Source organism: Mustela nigripes, chromosome 7 (genome assembly GCF_022355385.1).
Source record: "Mustela nigripes isolate SB6536 chromosome 7, MUSNIG.SB6536, whole genome shotgun sequence".
Lineage (NCBI taxonomy): Eukaryota > Metazoa > Chordata > Mammalia > Carnivora > Mustelidae > Mustela > Mustela nigripes.
In genome coordinates this window covers 66,576,507-66,596,980 of record NC_081563.1, presented here as the reverse complement: position 1 = coordinate 66,596,980, position 20,474 = coordinate 66,576,507, and the positions used below count along the sequence as shown (strand labels likewise).

General features: G+C 37.6%; 1 protein-coding gene across 1 annotated transcript in view; it reads right to left on the bottom strand.

The window, feature by feature from the left end:
• Positions 1-11,285: 11,285 nt before the first annotated feature.
• CLHC1 (clathrin heavy chain linker domain containing 1) overlaps positions 11,286-20,474 on the bottom strand; it is a 39,176-nt gene continuing 29,987 nt past the window's right edge. Inside the window, exons 10-12 of the mRNA XM_059407798.1 lie at positions 18,139-18,341; positions 12,960-13,139; positions 11,286-11,602 (exon numbers count right to left, since the gene is read on the bottom strand). Of these exons, the coding sequence (XP_059263781.1) occupies positions 11,406-11,602; positions 12,960-13,139; positions 18,139-18,341 (580 nt within the window). The 3' untranslated portion in view covers positions 11,286-11,405. The remainder of the gene's footprint in view (positions 11,603-12,959; positions 13,140-18,138; positions 18,342-20,474) is intronic.

The following is a 20,474-nucleotide window of genomic DNA, read 5'->3' as shown; positions in this document are numbered from 1 at the left end:
TCAGTGGTATTAAATACATTCATAATGTGCTACCATTACCACCATCCATCCCCATAACTCTTTCATTCTGTAAAACTGAAACTCTGTACCCATTAAACGATAACCCCTCCCCTTAGTCCCTGGAAACTACCATCACTCTTTCTGTTTTTATGATTTTTTTTTCTTTTAATCTCTACACCCACCATGGAGCTCAAATTCACAATCCTGAGATCAAGAGTCACAAGCTCCACTGACTGAGCCAGCTGGGCGCCCCTTGTTTTTATGATTTTTGACTCATACTTCATATAAGTGGAATCCTATATACACTTACCTTTTTGTGACTATGAAGTTGTATTCAGGAACTGATCAATTTAAGTCTTCACCCAAGAGAAGCTGGGCAAAAATAAAATAGCATGCAGACTTTACAAGCAGAGTGTTTGCTCTCTGGACTGGTGAAGGCTTGCAATTCCAAACCTGTGATTTTTAACCCATAGATGCCTAGATCTTTAAGTAACTTGGCAGAGATCTTGATAATTCAGTCCCATTGGTGGGAGCTGCTTCCAAAATGTACCTTCTCACATTGATTCTGTGCTTTCAAACTGTGAGCATATGTGTGTGGTGAGGAAACGGGTGGGAGTTTGTTATTAGACATGCTCATCTGTGTATAACCAGGGAGTTCAAGGCTGACACGAATTTCTATTAAGCACAAATCCCCTAAGCCAGCCCTGCATGATCTGATCCAAGAAAATAAGCTAACAGGATATAAACCATGCAACTGTTTGTTCTTTAGATGAAAAAGGTAGATCCTCCTCAGTGGCTTTAACACATCAGTCCACGTGGGACATAGAGTATGCACTCAATGGAGGACTGAAAACATTTAACTGTAATTATTCCTGTAGGCAGTTTGAAAATACATGATAATGGCAGTCCCCCACGCCATAATGGAATTTCTGCTAAAAAGCTAGCTAAATAGGAACAAGGAACAATTTAGTAAAGTCTTCAAAATGTATCTTAATAACCTCTTTTTAAAAACTGTAATACTGTTTTTTTACCACCCTATGGCAATACAGTTGAGGAGGGATACTGACAGATTAAATTAGCATGTGAGAAAGGGGCATTAAAATTACTTAAATAGCATTTCTCTTTTCCTCCTTTTACACACAATTTGCCTCTGTGCTACTTGCCAAGTCCCATGACATTAGAAATTGAAATAGCCTCCATTCTAGACCAATAATACATATAATAGCTCCAACTTAGATTAAAGAACCCTGTCTTCTATTACCAGGACATCAGTAAATTGGTCACTCAGCAGCAGCTTTTCCTGACTAAGAAAATATGGTGGCTCTCTACTTCCTTTATCTGCTCAAAAAGTTTTATTTAAAATTCATGGAAACAGTTGGGTGTCTGGGTGGCTCAGCTGATTAAGCATCTGACTCTTGATTTTGGCTTAGGTCATTGTTGGGTCCATAATCAAAGGAGCAAAACTGATGCAAAATGAAGGTCAAGCAAAGCTTTATTTTCACACCAAGCATCGGGAATCAAACCGACCGTTCAGGGCCATGCCTCTTACAGAGAGGACGACCTCTCTCTGCCTTACAGACTAGCTTTTAATAGCAAAGGCCATGTGGTTGGGCCTGGCCACGCACAAGTGGCCAATGAGATTGTAACACACAGAGAAAGCAGCACAGTCATGCTAGGTCACACATTAGTGACCAATTGAATTACAATTTACCCTATAGTAGATATTTGAACTAGCCTATCACCTTGGTCAGAATTGGTACCCAAAGGGCACCCAAAGGGCGGGGCCCATACTCCTTGGTAGCTAGGGAGACAGTATGCACCCCCACTGATTGGATACCTCCACCTGGCCTGACCCACCCTCGTATTTGGGCTTTGTTACCTGGGACTGGTGTCCAGGACTTGTTTTTAGGTAAGTCCCCTGGGGTGGGGCGACAGGGGCAGTTTAAGTTTTACTGTATAAACAACAAAGTCATTGTTTAACTGGATGGAATCACTCTGGCTAAATAGGCCCTTACAGTCATGATCTCAGGATTGTTAGATCTACCCCTATATGGGGCTCTGTGCACAGTGGGGAGTCTGCTTGAGATTCTCTCTCTCCCTTTCCCTTTCTCTCTCTTAAATAAGTAAATAAATACTTTTTAAAAAATTTAATAAAATAAGATTTTAAAATAATAAAATTAATGGAAACAAGAAATCCAATTTGGCCTCCTGAATTTAGGAAAGTTTTCAAACTGGAGGCCTACAGGTCAAGTTTGATCTGTAGATGTGTTTTCTTCAGCCTACACAGTACTCTGACAATCAGGACTGCTCACATCAAATCAACATTTCCAGCTTCTGATGGGGTAATTCTGAGTCCATAACCCTGCATGACAAAAACTGCCTGGAATTTACTACAGTTGTCCCTTTTGAAAAGTCCCCAGAACCCCCCCGATTGTCAAACAGCTCACTAAAGTTTTTAAAAGTTTTTAAAGTTTTAAAAAGTTTTTAAAGTTTTTAAAAGATATTATTTATTTATTTGAGGGAAAGAGAGAGAATGAGCAGGGGGAGCAGCAGAGGGAGAGGGAGAAGCAGACTCCCTACTGAGCAGGGAGTCTGGTGTGGAACTTGGTCCCAGGACCCTGAGACCTTGAAAATTATACCAAGCTGGCCTTGAAAATTATACCTACTATTATGGCCTAATATATACCTGTCAATATACAACCTAAAAAAACAAAGCAGAAATCCAACAAAAATGTACACATGTTCACGTACAAGACACATATAAGAATGTTCATAGAAGCACTATGTGCATTACCTCTGCACTGGAAACAACTTAAATGTCTCTCTCTGGTAGAACTGCTGTACTTATATAATGGAATACTAAATAGTGATGAAAATTAACAACTGCAAATAGACACAGCATGGACAAATCTCACAAAAATAATAAAGGGCAAAAGAAGGGAACACACACAAAAAAATGATTATGATTTCCTTTATCTATAATCCAAAATCAGGCAAAACTTATCTATGATATGACAAATCAGAGTAGTGGCTATCTTTGGGAGCAGAATAATAGTGACAGGATGGAGTTTCTAGGATTATAGGGGTATTCTGTTTCTTTACGTTGGAGTTCGTTACACAAATGTGTTCACTTTGTGAAAAATTACTGAACTCTATGTGGGCATTTTCCAGAATGTCTTATTGGGTGCATGTTTATTTATATTTATTTATTAGTAAAATTTATCAAAAAATACAGCAAATGTACAACATGAATATTAAATATGGAGGATACTAGGTCCAGCCTGGTATTTAGTTATGCAATTATTTATTGAAACTCACTTTGTACCCAGTCCTGTTTGATTTTGGTAATACAATGGTAAATGTTACAGGCTGAATTGTGTCCTCCCCAAATTCCCATGTTGCAGCCCTAGCCCCCCCCCCCAGGACCTCTCATAATGTGACCTTATTTGCAGATAGTGTCTTTACAGAGGTAATCAAGTAAAATGAGGTCACTAGGGTGGGCTCTATACCAGTATGATATGTGTCCTTATAAGAAGAGGAAATTTGGACACAAACATTCATAAAGGAAAGATGATATTAGAGACAGAGAGAAGATGGCCACATATAAATCAAGAAGAGGGGCAGAAGCCTAGAATAGATTCCTCCCTTACAATCCTTCTAAGGAACCAACCCTACCCAACACCTTGCTCTCAGACTTACAGCCTTCAGAACTGTGAGACAATACATTTCTGTTGGTTAAACCGCTCAGTTTGTGGTAATTTGTTTCAGCAGCCCAGAAAACTAGTACAGTAACCCTCCCCCATTTCCCACACGCTCAAAAGATATTGCCCTTGCCCTCAATTACACAACTAATGAATCATTGGACATTATATCAAAAACTAAAGATATATGATATGTTGGCTAATTGAATACAAAAATTTTTTTAAAAGAACATTAAAAACAAAAACAAAAAAAGGTGCATGATATCTCAGTCTTCTTAAATTTATTGAGGCATGTTTTATGGCCTATGATGTGATATATTCTGGAGAATATTCCATGTGCACTTGACAAGAGTGTGTATTCTATTGTTTTGGTATGGAATATCCTGTATATGTTATGTCCATTTTGTCCAATACGTAATTCAAAGGCATTTTGTCCTTACTGATTTTCTGTCTGGATGATCTCTCCATTTTTGTAAGTGTGGTGTTGAAGTCCCCTATTATTATTGTATTAACATCGATTTCTCTTTATATCCAGTAATGAAATGTATGTAAAAAATTGTAGGTTAAAAAAAAAGAAGAAAAAAGAAAAGTATTGTCCCTGACCACAACCATGATAGCAATAAAGAACGGCCTATAAAAGGGAGAATTAGCAGTAAACTAAGGAAGTCATGAAAGGCTTCCCTGAGGAAGTTTTAACTAAGCTAAGAATTGAAGTAAAAGAAATTATCAACTAGGTAAAAACAAAGGGATAAGCCTTTCAGGTAAAAGAAATAGCATATCTTAGGAGTGTCCAGGTGGCTAGTGGGTTAAGTACCAGACTCTTGATTTTAGCTCAGATCACCATCTCAGGGTCCTGGAATCAAGCCCAGTGTAGGGCTCCCAATGCTGTGAGGGGAATCTGCTCAGGATTCTCTCCTTCCCCCCTGCCCCTCCCTCTGCTTGCACATGCTTGCCTCCCTTAGGCAACAGGCCTGAACAAAGGAATGCAGAAAGGGCACAGAACAAGCCCCAGGCTGGATATAGACAGGACCATCGGAGACCCACCTCAAAATATCCACAAGCCCTAGCTGAATATTGGGCTATTTACAACCAGGCACAATTACCAAAAAAGAGAAGATTCAATATCTCACCACACCTCCTCACCTTCCTGCTTTAAATACAGCCCCCACCCCCTGCCTCACTGCAGATCCCTCCACCATCCTGTGATCCTGCCGCAGACTCCCTCACAATGTATTCAGTAAACTTCCATCTCCTTTGTTGTGCGCGGGGTGAATCCTTTCACTGCCTGCTGCACCAGCTTCTACCTGATCATTACCCCACATTTGAGGGTCCCCATCCAATCAGGCGAGATACAACATGAGGAACAAAAAGAAAGCATTCATCTGGTTGGAAGATGGTGAGGAGTACACTAGGAAAGAGGCTGGAGGGGCAGCTGGAATCCTGATCATGCAGGCCATGTTAAGGATTTTTTACTTTATCTCAAGAAGCAATGAGACAGTTTCTGCAAAGAAGACATCCAAATGTCCAACAGACACATGAAAAAGTGCTCAACATTACTCGGCATCAGGGAAATAAAATCAAAACCACAGTGAGATACCACCTCACACCAGTCAGAACAGCTAAAATGAACAAATCAGGAAACGACAGATATTGGTGAAGATGAGGAGAAAGGGGAACCCTCCTACACTGTTGGTGGGAATGTAAGCTGCTGCAGCCACTCTGGAAAACAGCATGGGGGCACCTGGGTGGCTCAGTGGGTTAAAGCCTCTGCCTTCGGCTCAGGTCATGATCCCGGGGTCCTGGGATCAAGCCCCGCATGGACTCTCTGCTCAACGGGGAGCCTGCTTCCTCCTCTCTCTCTCTGCCTGCCTCTTTGCCTACTTGTGATCTCTGCCTGTCAAATAAATAAATAATCTTAAAAAAAAAAAAAACCAGCATGGAGTTTCCTCAAAAAGTTGAAAATAGAACTACCCTACAACCCAGCAATCACACTACTGGGTATTTACCCTAAAGATACAAATGCAGTGATCTAAAGAAGCACTGGCACCCCAATGTTTATAGCAGCAATGTCCACAATAGCCAAACTATGGAAAGAATCTAGATGTCCATCAACAGATGAATTGATAAAGAAGATGTGATATATATATATATAGTATATATATGCATGTGCAATGGAATACTATGCAGCCATTAAAAAACCATGAAATCTTGCCATTTGCGATAATGTGGATGGAACTAGAGGGTATTATGCTGAGCGAAATAAGTCAATCAGAGAAAGATAATCATATGATCTCTCTGTATGAGGAATTTGGGAGACAGGGTGGGAGGTCATGGGGGGTAGGGAGGGAAAAAATGAAACAAGATGGGACTGGGGAGGGAGATAAACTGTAAGAGACTCTTAACCTCAGGAAACAAACTGAGGGTTGCTGGGGGGGGCAGGGAAGAGGGATACAGTGGTTGGGTGATGGACATTGGGGGGTATGTGTTATGGTAAGTGCTGTGAATTGTATAAGACTGATGATTCACAGACCTATACCCCTGAAACAAATAATGTATTATATATTAATTTTTAAAAAAGCAGTGAGATCATTAAACACTTAGTACATCATAATATGACAAAATGTGAAGTACCCAACATACCTGTAATCATCCTTGCCAAAACAGCTGAACTTAATTCTAGTCAAGTCTTTAGATCTAACTTCCATTTATAGGAAATATGGGAACTAGAAGAACAAAGTAAGTAATACCATAAGGACAAATACCAATCAGACAAAACTGGAACATGGAACAACCAGGTAACAACCAGCCAGTCTAACCAACCAATGGCAAGAAAAAAAAAGGGGGAGGGGAGGAGACGTAACTCTAGATGTAGAGACACAGCAACCTGAACAGAACACACAAACCTTACTTAGATCCTTATTGGTACAATTCAACTATGAAAAGGCATTTTTAAGCAAGTGGTAAAATTTTAATACAGACTGAATATTAGATGATACTAAGGAATTATAGTTAATTATTTTTTAAATGTATGCTGTGTCCTGGGGTGCCTAGGTGGCTCAGTCATTAAGCATCTATCTTCAGCTCAGGTCATGATCCCAGGGTCCTGGGATGGAACCCTGATTCAGTTCCCTGCTCAGCGGGAAGTCTTTCTCTACTGCCCATGCATGCTCTCTCCCTCTCTCTCAAATAAATAAGTAAAATCATTAAAAAATACAAAAGTAAAAAATAAATAAAAAGCAGGCTGTGTCTTTCCACTGAAGATGTAATCTTGATAGCAGAGACCATCCACAAAATACGAGTTCAGTATGTGTCATTGATTCTATGCTCAATCTTGGGATGTCAAATGGAGGCAGAAGGTCAAAAAGTACTGGGGAGGGGTGCCTGGGTGGCTCAGTGGGTTAAAGCCTCTGCCTTTGGCTCGTGTCATGATCCCAGGGTCCTGGGATCAAGTCCCACATCAGGCTTTCTGCTCAGCAGGGAGCCTGCTTCCTCCTCTCTCTCTGCCTGCCTCTCTGCCTACTTGTAATCTCTGCCTGTCAAATAAACAAATAAATAATCTTTAAAAAAAAAAAAAAAGTACGGGGGAATCATTTGTACCTTTGCAGAATTACAGAATTTTTGAGTTAAATATGACAAGAGGAATTATCTAGTCAAAATAAATTCATGAGGAAAAGGACACAAAGTCCGACTATGGCAAAGCTGTTCTAGAACGCAGGCTCCTAGGCCAAGAACTCATGTTCCACATCTCTCAGTGCATTCTGACCACCTCCATGCCCATCCCATAGAGCTCACAGCTCAACGCCTTCTCCTTCCTCCATGTGACCTCATATTCTTGCTCTTCTTCCCAACTCCATCTCCAGACATTTAATTTATATTCATTTGACGAGTTTCACATTCCTTGGGAAAACTGCCAAAGGTAATGCTAACAGAGAAGGAATAATAATGAGGGGAGGAAAAACATTTTAAAACCAAAGCAAAATTAACAGTAACAACAACAGCTGCTTTTTAAAGCTTTTTCCACATTTATGTTCCTACTTCATCTTCCTGACTTTCATGGACATGTTATTTTCCCAAGTTCTGTCAATGGACACATAATAGCTTTCTATTGATCATAAAAGTCTCAAAGGAAAAAAAAATGTTTTAAGCTGTTGACATTAAAATCAATGCTGCTAAAAATAAATAAAAATCTTAAAAGCTTTTTAAAAAGATTTTATTTATTTATTTGACAGAGAGAGAGAGATCACAAGTAGGCAGAGCAGCAGGCAGAGAGAGAGGGAAGCAGGCTCCCTGTTGAGCAGAGAGCCCGATGCACGGCTTGATCCCAGGACCCTAAGATCATGACCTGAGCCAAAGGCAGAAGCTCAACCCACAGAGCCCCCCCAGGTGCCCCTAAAATCTTAAAAGTTTAAAAAAAGAAAAAATACCAAGGCTGCTGACCTATCTTTTCTCTATCCCTTCTTTTTTTCTATGCTTTATCTTTTGTTTTCAAAGATCACAGCTAATGTCAAGGCCGGAAATCAAAATATTATTAGTTATTATAAACCTCTTAGTAATACTTTGCTTTTTAAAATGTGTACATGAAATGTTCCATGCTCCTGGATTGGAAGAATAAATAGTGAAAATGTCTATGCTACCTAAAGCAATCTACACATTTAATGCAATTCCTATCAAAGTACCATCCATCTTTTTCAAAGAAATGGAACAAATAATTCTAAAATTTATATGGAACCAGAAAAGATCTCGAATAGCCAAAGGGATATTGAAAAAGAAAGCCAAAGTTGGTGGCATCACAATTCCGGACTTCAAGCTCTATTACAAAGCTGTCATCATCAAGAGAGCATGGTACTGGCACAAAAACAGACACATAGACCAATGGAACAGAATAGAGAGCCCAGAAATAGACCCTCAACTCTATGGTCCACTAATCTTTGACAAAGCAGGAAAGAATGTCCAATGGAAAAAAGACAGCCTCTTCAATAAATGGTGCTGGGAAAATTGGACAGCCACATGCAGAAAAATGAAATCGGACCATTTCCGTACACCACACACGAAAATAGACTCAAAATGGATGAAGGACCTCAGTGTGAGAAAGGAATCCACCAAAATCCTTAAGGAGAACAGAGGCAGCAACCTCTTCCACCTCAGCCGCAGCAACATCTTCCTAGGAACAAAGCCAAAGGCAAGGGAAGCAAGGGCAAAAATGAACTATTGGGATTTCATTAAGATCAAAAGCTTTTGCACAGCAAAGGAAACAGTTAACAAAATCAAAAGACAACTGACAGAATGGGAGAAGATATTTGCAAACGGCATATCAGATAAAGGACTAGTGTCCAAAATCTATAAAGAACTTAGCAAACTCAACACCCAAAGAACAAATAATCCAATCAAGAAATGGACAGAAGACATGAACAGACATTTCTGCAAAGAAGACATCCAGATGGCCAACAGATACGTGAAAAAGGGCTCCATATCACTCGGCATCAGGGAAATACAAATCAAAACCACAATGAGAGATCACCTCACACCAGTCAGAATGGCTAAAATCAAGTCAGGAAATGACAGATGCTGGCGAGGATGCAGAGAAAGGGGAACCCTCCTACACTGTTGGTGGGAATGCAAGCTGGTGCAACCACTCTGGAAAACAGTATGGAGGTTCCTCAAAAAATTGAAAATATAACTACCCTATGACCCAGCAATTGCACTACTGGGTATTTACCCTAAAGATACAAACGTAGTGATCCGAAGGGGCACATGCACCCGAATGTTTATAGCAGCAATGTCCACAATAGCCAAACTATGGAAAGAACCTAGATGTCCATCAACAGATGAATGGATCAAGAAGATGTGGTATATATACACAATGGAATACTATGCAGCCATCAAAAGAAATGAAATCTTGCCATTTGCGACAACATGGATGGAACTAGAGCATATCATGTTTAGCAAAATAAGTCAAGCAGAGAAAGACAACTATCATATGATCTCCCTGATATGGGGAAGTGGTGATGCAACATGGGGGCTTAAGTGGGTAGGAGAAGAATCAATGAAACAGGATGGGATTGGGAGGGAAACAAACCATAAGTGACTCTTAACCTCACAAAACAAACTGAGGGTTGCTGGGGGGTTGGGAGAAGAGGGGTGGGGTTATGGACATTGGGGAGGGTATGTGCTTTGGTGAGTGCTGTGAAGTGTGTAAACCTGGCGATTCACAGACCTGTACCCCTGGGGATAAAAATATATGTTTATAAAAAATTAAAAATTTTACAAATAAATAAATAAATAAATAATAAAATGTGTACATGTATTACTTTAAAAAATATTATGTTTTAGAAAATTGTAATTATGCATTACTCAGTCTGTGTTTAGCAATATGTGGAAAAACTGAAAACTCAGCTAGTACTCTTCAAAATTTAAAAGATAAGCCAAGCAACCCTAATATAAGCGTGGACAGATAGTTCAACATAGGCAGTAAGTTATGTCAACATATCAAATACTCCACAGAAGGATAATTACACAAATACAAATGGATAGAAATGTGGGATTTAGTAAGTATAAGCCAAGTAGAGAGAGATGCATTTCTGGGACCTATTACTTACTTAAGTAATTTATCTTCAATGAATTTCTCCATTATGTTATATAGTTATATTACGCACACATATTGCTAATCCTCGTGACAAACCTTTAAAAGAGGTATTACTGCCCATATTTTACAAAGAGGAAGAGGTAAGACCAGAATTTGAATACAAGACTGTCTGATTCCAAGTTCATATTCTGTCCGCTATTGAGTACAAAATTGACTCTAAATTTAAATTTAGTAGGGGAAAATTTGACTTTTCATTCTGACTCCATCTAAAAGCAGCTCATTCTTACCATGTCCCATGATCAAGGCTGACAGCCAGCTGGTATGGCATAAGGGCTGAAAGCTGTTAGGATTAGTTGGGTCTCTGTTCTGTTTGACTGGGGAGGCCCACGACATACTGATCACTAAATATTTTGAGTATCCTACCTGTCCACGACACAGAATAATTCAGACACTTGAAATCATCCAAAACCACCTCTCATAACACATTTTCCATATCTACAGATATCCCAGAAATGATAAAATGCAAAATTGGCTTCATGTAAAATTTGGCTGGTCTCTCTAGGTAAGAATATGCTAAGACTCCCAACTTGTAGAGTAGAAGCCTAACATTTGCCATTTACATACACCAAAGCAAGGGGTACATCTTTAAATCAATAGCATAAAATTACTATACTGTAGGTTTTCACCAGTGAGTCCAACCTTGAAATTGTATCTTGCCTTTCTTGTTAAAAATCAATCTCAAAGCATTCATTATCTGGGAAATTAGTTGGACAGGATATTATTCACACCTTCTTCAGTTCTTGCTGTAAAAATAGATCCCCAGAAAGAACTATATCTAGACATTAGCTTATGCCCTTAGATAGAAGTGCCTAAACTGAGTTTTATACAAAGTTATACTCTTGGATTTTATCAAGATTCAGTATCAGAAATGACCATATAGAAAAAAGAAAGCAACGGTATAAATGTTTCAAGGACAAATCATCACAACAAAAACAGCCCGATGTTTTTCTGAGAGCTTCATACTTTACATTTATTTTTAAGTTAGGTATGCCAAAATTAGTTTGCCCAACCAATATACATAAAATGTTATATAAGCTCCCTCAGCTGGTTAAGACACAGAACTACCAAAAAACATGTTCCATTAAGTTGACTGTATCATCCTCTTCAGAAATTTCAGTTACTCCAGCCTGAGAGCGAAGAATGGACATGATGTCTTGAGATAACTGGTCAAAGCCATTCTGTAAACATATATTTGCTATTTCTTGCCAGTTTTCTAATGAAAAAAATTGATCATTTATCATAAGATGTTCGACTATACCTGAGGGAAAAAGATTATAATATTATAGTGGCACTTATTCTTACTTGAAAACCCACACTTAGCAATTCTTCAAAAATAGAAAGGGATATCATTTCAACTATTAAAGTGGCTATTAAAGTTGATCCCTATAAGTTTAAAGTGGAGTGTTTCAGTTCAGGTTTAAGTAATCAAGAGTTAGGTTCTTCATCTTTTTCATTAACCTTTTCATGCCTCACTTCAACCCTCTACTACCTCTCACATTCCCACGCTTCTATTCATATCCTTCTTGGTTGAAGGCTACAAGGAAGAGGTTTGAAAAAACGAAGAACGAGGGCTCAGCTTTATTCAGAGACTCTAAGGTACTGCTAGACACTATAATATAACTGGGGCCTACAGGTCTAGTTTTCAAGATCCTTCAAATTCTTTTTATAAAATTCCCTAGTAGTGCTGATCCAAGGGCTTGAAAACCTCTTTGGCAAATTCCTCCTATCTCTGGATAGAGAGACACCTCTTAATGATGGGGCTTCTATAACAAATATTTTTCTAAAGGAAATAAAAGAATGATTTTGTTTATTAAAGAAAACTAATGATATTACTTTTGGAAAATCAGTTATGGTGACCCTCTTTGGAATATATTTACTTAGGGAATCATTTCTTATCTATTACCTGCATTACTTATGAAACCTAATGAAAGAGGATCTCTTTTTAAAATATTGTCAGCACTATTATTTTATTTCTACCATGATTATTATTTTTCTGTCAAATAAAATATTTTATTTCATATTTGTAATGAAAATTTCAAAATTATCTTCCCAAATACATTTTCATGTAATTTGCTATTCATTCTTTTAACCCCATATAACAATTCAAAATCCAGCTATCTGCTCAAGTTCCTATATTAAATTAGAGAAAGCAAAGAAAAAAGTGAGACATAATTAGTTATTCTTGATCCCACTCCAGAGTTACATTCAGAGTAAACATAATATGGAAATGACATTTACATATGTATTTAGTTTAAGAATAAAAATATATAGTGTTTATGTCTAAAAATAGCATTTTAAATCATACAAAATTACTAAATATACACATTTGTTAATATATGTACAGCTTTTAGAGTAGTGTTAGCCAGTATGATTATTAAGATGTTCCCCTAAAGCTTCACAAAGATTCTCTCTTCATTGTAATTACCTCAAGAAATACATACTATTGTCAACAGACTATATTAACATAGTAATCTTTACATTTATAAACTCCTAAAGTCAATTCCTGCCAAGAAGGAACTCTTAGGAAAAATGGTTTAACTCAGACATAATGATCTTGAACCTTTCCCTAAACAACCACTACTTTCTCTTCTACGATAACATTTTACTATACTTACTTTTCCCACCTTTACTTATTTCTTGAAGTAGCTTAATGCCAACTTTTTTCAGATCCACAGAAAACAGATGAAGTATAGCAAGACCAAAAGATAAAGATGGTGGTTTCCCATTCCATTCTCTAGTCAGACACTGAATTAATTCGATGTGAGGACATAACTTTATTAACTGCATCAGGTCATCTGAAAGTAAAACATACAAAAAACTATGTCTCAACATCCTAGTATGATACATCAACTACGAACTGGGACCAGCTAATGTCTGTACCTGCCAAACAACACTTCTTTTTCCAATTCTTCCAAAGCCCTCAATGAACTCAACAGTACTCTCTCCAATTTAAAAAAAAAAAAAAATTACGCTCAGTATAGCAAAAATATGAAAGAAAACTTCTTATAACACAGACTACCAGAAAAACAAATTATCAAAGGGTAATTCTATTCTACCATAGGGTAGAATAGAAAGGATTAGATTGGCAATCAGGAAATCTGAGTTCTAATCACAGTTCTGCCAATTGCTTATTTTTTTGGATCTCAGTTTATGCACTTTAAAAGTGCTAGAATTGGTATCTCCAATTTCTAAGGTTCCATCTAATACTACATTATGTTTGTCTATACCCTGAGGCTGATATTTGGATCAGTTCCTAGTCAGTATAATTTGTTTCTTCCCGTGCCTTGCACAGAAAAAGGGTCTCAGTAATTTTTTTCCTAAAAATATCAAGTATTTAGAAACTCAGAAATGAAGACTTTAAGAAGGTATCAGCCAGTTCAAGTAGCTGGAGGCTGAGCCATATGAAGTTGCCTGTATTTGACCATTTTTGACTCCAAATTCATATGGTTTAATACACTGGCTAACTACTGAGTTCATCTAGTACTGCAATCATGATTTACATTCTTTTTTTTTTTTTAATTTTTTTTTGAAGATTTTATTTATTTGAGAGAGAGACAGTGAGAGAGAGCATGAGCGAGGAGAAGGTCAGAGGGAGAAGCAGACTCCCCATGGAGCCAGGAGCCTGATGCGGGACTCGATCCCAGGACTCCGGGATCATGACCTGAGCTGAAGGCAGTCGTCCAACCAACTGAGCCACCCAGGCATCCCATGATTTACATTCTTAAATTTGTAAACTTTATGTTAATTTACTAAAGTTTTTCAAGTAAAAATATTCTTCTTGGGTCACAACAGAGGTAGTTTTCAGAATAATTTCTGAGAGCCTTACAAGAACTCCCATAAACATAATTTGCACTCTGACAGGCAATATAAGTGTTTATTTAACACAAATTTCTGTACTGGGAACTTAAATCTATTAAATCACTGCATTTAATATTCAATATAAGTGAGACATTATTCTCACATTGAAAGGGAAGAAACAGGTTTAGAAAAGTTAATTTTCCCCAAATTATACGCATGATATAAAGTAGAACAGTTCATCTGACCTCCCAGAGTCTATGACCTTTCAATCTATAGTAAGGCTCCTCCAAAATAATAAATACATGTATGTGTGTGCACTGTATGCATGTATGTATATTTACACATGCATGCACACACACACAAAAAAAAATACAGAGAAATACAGAGAGAAATGGTAAAAGAAGAAACAAGGAATAACAGAATATAATTCTGTATCAATAAAGTCAAAAAAATTTTTTTTAATTTCCATAGAGAAGAGGTAGAAGTTTATGATTTTGGTCACTCAAACTGGCCTCCACTAAGGTGAAGCTATTATATAGCACCCCTCTGCCTCCAACATTTCATAACTCACACATCTCACTCTGCTTCATTCAATCAGGTATTCAAATCCCTTTCTCCCTGAATTCATTAATTAACCAATATTTATTCAAATATGTGCAAGGTATGGCCTCTGACTAATTAGAAGGAATACAAATTCCATTCTCATGACCTTTCCCCTCTGCTTACCACATTTTGGAATCCATTTCATCATTCCTTGGTTTGACATATTATTAATCATTTTTTTTAAAGATTTTATTTATTTATTTGAGAGAGAGACAGTGAGAGAGAACATGAGTGAAAGGAAGGTCAGAGGGAAAAGCAGACTCAACATGGAGCTGGGGGCCGGATGTGGGACTTGATCCTGGAACTCTGGGGTCATGACCTAAGCTGAAGGCAGTCGTCCAACCAACTGAGCCACCCAGGCGTCCCTATTAATCATTTTTTTATCTCATGGATGTTCTGGGTTTTTTGGTTTTGTTTTGTTTTTTAAAGACTTTATTTATTTATTTGACAGAGATCACAAGTAGGCAGAGAGGCAGGCAGAGAGAGAGAGGAAGGCAAGCAGGCTCCCCACTGAGCAGAGATCCCAGGACCCTGGGATCATGACCCGAGCTGAAGGCAGAGGCTTTAACCCAGTGAGCCACCCAGGCGCCCTATGGATGTTCTGTTTTAATAAGATTATAAAGGCATACCAAGTATGATACCTGTTTAACTCACAAATATCTAGAGCAGAGGTTCTCAAAATATGGTCTAGGGTGTACAAAGTCAAAACTACTTTCATAAAAACACTAAGTTGTTATTTGATTTTTTCATTCTCATTCTCTCACAAATATACATAAGACTACATGACACGTGATATTACAAAAGACTGAATATAGAAATGGATATGGGAAGCCAGCTATCTTCTATTAAACCAGACATTACAGAGATTTACAAAATGTGGAAAATGCAACTCCTTTTATGAAATTCTTTGGTTTGGGAAGTTATTTTTTATAAAAAAAAAATTTTTATTATGATAATATGTCATGGGCTTATTGTTATTTTAAATGAATAAAGAAATATTTTCTGCTTTAATGTCTAACAGGATAAATATCAGTAGACATAACCCACGTAAGTAAAAGCTCTTTGGGATGTTCAGTGCTTTTTAGAAGTATAAAAGAGACCCAAGACCACAAAGTTTGAGAAGCTCACATTTAAAATAGGTATTTCCAATTTCCAGATATGTACATTCAATTGTTTAATGATAATGGGAAAGTGAACAAACAAATCATTTCAGGCTTTATTCTAAAAATTATTGGGGGTGGAAATAACTTTTAAAACAGATGCTCTTTTAGTAACACGCTTTTGGAACAAATTTCTTAGAATTTTTCTGTTTTTGTTTGGCTTGGGTTTTTTAATTTGTAAATGTTTGACTGATAGTCTAAATCTAAGGGACAACATTTTTTTCTGAAGCCAGAAAGTATTAACAAATTGAATCTGACTCCCAAGACCAATATGATACCATGGAAAGCTGTGGTTGTTTCTCATTAAAAAGTAAAATAAGGAAAGTAATTTTCAAACATCGTTTGTTTGAAAGTTATTTTTTTCTCATTACTATTTTCATCTTTCATGTGCTAAAGAAATTCTGAGAATAAACATCAAGGTTCTAATTACATAAAAGTGTTATTACTTCATAAATTATTATAATATATATTTAATCATTTTAGATTGTAATGCACTACTAGAAGAACAGAACAATATGATAATGAGTCAGTCATGTTTCTATTCACTTATGCAAGGCAAATTTTGCAAGCAAAACAGAAACTTAACATTTCAGTCAATAAAAATTCTAAGAGTAATTAAACCTATGTCTAATTAAACCTCCATGTCTAAACTGACTAAAATAACCTATCATCAATGGAAAAATAAAACCTAAAACAGAAATTGAATCTGCATACTTAGATAATAAAAATAAAATATATAATTCATTCAACAAATATTGAGTACTATACCAGATTCTGTTCTGTTGTTGTTGTGTGTGTAGGCAAATTACTTACTTCTTTGAGCCTTAGCCTCTCTGGGGAAACAGAGTTTTTTTTAATCTATAAAATAGGGATAATAACAAAACATACTTTATTTTTTTTAAGTCTTTTTTTTTTTAAGATTTTAATTCTTTATTTGTCAGAGAGAGAGAAATAGCACAAGCAGGCAGAATGGCAGGCAGAGGCAGAGAGAGAAGCAGGCTCCCCTCTTAGCAAGGAGCCTGATGCGGGACTCAGTCCCAGGACCCTGGGATCATGACCTGAGCTGAAGGCAGCTGCTTAACCAACTGAGGCACTCAGGCATCCCCCAAACCTACTTTATAATTAACATAACGATTTAAGTAAGGTCATGCATGTAAAAAGCCAAATTATAGTATCAAGTGTAACAAATAAAGAAATTCCTAACTTTAAAAACTAGATCCTAAGGAAAATTCAATTTATTGTTTGAAATTGACCAGATTCAACAGCCATCAATGTTCTTCTTTCCTGGAAAAAATATGACCTAAAAGTGCTATGTTTTATTCTATTTGCAACTTCTTAGAATTGGGGTACAAAGCCTGCAAATCAGAATTGAGACACAGTCCTGGGATGTGGGAGATGTCAGGATGCCTGTACATTTAGATTTCTGATGAACTAAACTCGAAATAAAAGATCAACTCATTCAACTAAGGTTACCTTAAGGTTGACAATGATCTCAGATCATTCCCAATTACAAGCCAGGTGTTTCAAAATTTTGAAATGAAGATTATTTTACTAAGTCTTCATTTCTAATGCTTATATCATAGTCCAGAACATTTATGTAACAAGTAAGTTCATCCATTAAAAAAAAAAATCCTTTAAGTAGCATGGTCTAAAATACCTGCAAAATAAACTGTGTACTTCAGAGGGAGAGAAGCAGTAATACCCTGACATTCACTTTCTCCAAGGCTGCTAGGCTCTCTCACAGGACAGCCCCAGGCTCAGTCCCTGGTACCTTTGTCAGACACTTGAGGAAAACATTTCCTCAGCCATAACTGACCTTAAGGCAAAGACCACTCTGAGGGGGCTGGCCACAGCTAACCAGGACCCACCATGAGTACCACAGACAAACTTCGCTCTCTTGGCTCGCAGTTGCTTCTGTGCAAACCGTGGCTCTCTTCCTTCTCTGGGGCTCAGTATCTCTACTTACATGGTGGGCCTAGCAGTGCCTACCTGATGGGACTGTTGTAGGGATTGGCTGGAAGGATGTGAGAACACCTCAGCCAGAGTCTGGCACAAAGTAGGTACTCAACAAAAGTTAGATAGGTTTTGCTAACAACAAACAGACAAATCTACTCATCAGTATATGTGAAACAGACTTTAAAATGTAAATCCAAAATATTGCCTACTACCACAGGTGATCTCACAATTAAAGTCTAGAATTCAAATGCATACAATTAAGTAGACTGGCACTCACCGTAAGTAAAGTCCTTGAATTGCTGTATGTATTCCATGGCCCCAGGAATCTGGCCCTGTTTACATATGCAAAGAAGAGCTTTCTTGTGCAGGCCACATTCACTGTAGATCATCTGAGCTAAAGCCAGGCACTTGGCTTTGTTATAAGTATCCTGTTCCCCATAATCACAAATCACATCCCCCAACTCTTCAGAAAACGTGAGCCTAAAGCAAGCAGATCAATAGGTAATACTTTAGAGAGTTCTTCATGAGTGAGTGGATGAAAATATCTGAACACAATACAGTAGAACTGGATTGTCCAGGGTCTGTAAGAATTCCAAGTTAATAGGCAATTGATATAGAAGAAATTAAACATACCTAAGATTTAACAACAACCAGAAAAAACTATCAGCATGTATTCTTTTGGGGGAAGACATTTTAGTGAAACCAAGCTCAAGTTTTTAAAAAATCTACAAACACAGTGAAAACTCTCCATAGAAGACTGACAGGAATTAAAATGACAAGGTAAAGAAAAATTCTCTTATAATTGAGGACCTCAGTGTTTTCAGATGTTACCTAGATTCTAAACCCTGTAGAATGTAAGAACTCATTAAATATTAGTTAATAACAGCAACAACAAATTTTAGCTCAAAATTAGTGATAGATCTTGCAATGTTTGTAAGAAATGTGTGATTTAAATTGTTAAAGATATATACAAAACAACAAGGGGAATAAAAGGATATAAGATATCCCTACTAGGAGAGACTGAAGAAGTAGTTCTTTTCAGATGGTTCACTTGAATAGGTTTCAGTTGTCATCACATTTTTAAATTTTTTTAATTTTTTACTTGTCATCATCTTTTAATGCGCCATCTTCAAACAAAGTTGAAGTGAACCATCTGCACTAGCACACTGCACCTAGAAATGATCAGCAAAGGCCAAAACACATTTGGGTATGATTAAAGATATTACTTCTAATCACCAGTTGTACAGAGATTTTATTTTAGTTATATTTTCAATAGCTACAGAATAACAGCAATTATATAATATTGGTGCCTGCATACATGTAACAAAATGCTAATAACATTAAAATGAAATCCTGAAACCCCTGCAAAATGTCTGTTTACTGAAAACTCAGGAAATAAAGCCTTCCATGTTTATCAGGGTGGCCAGAGAGAGGTAGGTCTAAAATCAAAAGGCAGCTTCTGAGTAGAAATCAATTATTTACTAAGTAAATACCTGACTTCTACATTTTAGTACCAAAATATAGGTTTTGGTAGCTACAGCCCCGATGTTTCCTAAAGCTGAACTACTAATTATTTCAATATTTTTAGTGACTGTATTCCCAGAGCAAGATGATAATATCAGTATTTTAGTTATTTCTTCTCTAAATATAGTTTTATTTATTTATTTATTTATTTATTTAAACGAAAGCTTTATTTGACAGACAGCGATCACAAGTAGGCAGAGAGAGAGGGAGGAAGCAGGTTCCCCTCCGAGCAGAGAGCCCGATGCGGGGCTCGATCTCAGGACCCTGGGATCATGACCCGAGCCAAAGGCAGAGGCTGTAACCCACTGAGCCACCGAGGTGCCCCTATAGTTTTATTTTTTTAAGAAGTCACCACCATTATGTTGTTCCACCTGAAAGAAGGCCAGAGCTGAGGACCGACGCTGCTGTGTCTCCATTTGTCACTTTCCAAAAGGAAGATGAGGAAAGAAGAATATGATTAAAAAGAAAAATTATTGAAAGGGAGAAAATGGGTCAAGCCCCAAAAGAATTAATCGACCCTGAAGGAAAAAAGGTGAAAGATAAACAGGGATTCTAGCCCTGGGGGAAAGGGACGTAATCAAGCACCCTGAACCTGGCCGGGAAATGAGCCGAGGAACCTCTGCCCACATATCCCCCACAATCACCTCATCATCATAGCTTCTTTCTGTTTCTTCAAAGCCCCCTTCTTGGTTCTCCCACCCCTACTTCAAATTCCAAGTAGACTGTTTAAGGGACTTCTGAAAGTGGATCTCCAGCCTGATTCTGGAGAATACAAATGACTAATAAGTAAAAGAAAATATGCTTAACTCCACTAGTAAACTAAGGCATATTTGACTATAAACCAGACTGTTGATTTTTTTTTTTAAGATTTTACTTATTTATTTGAGAGAGAGAGAGTGAGAGAGAACATGAGCGAGGAGAAGGTCGGAGGGAGAAGCAGACTCCCCATGGAGCTGGGAGCCCGATGTGGGACTCGATCCCAGGACTTCAGGATCATGACCCGAGCCGAAGGCAGTCGTCCAACCAACTGAGCCACCCAGGCGCCCCCAGACTGTAGATTTTTAAGCTAAAATAAAGGTAACATATAAT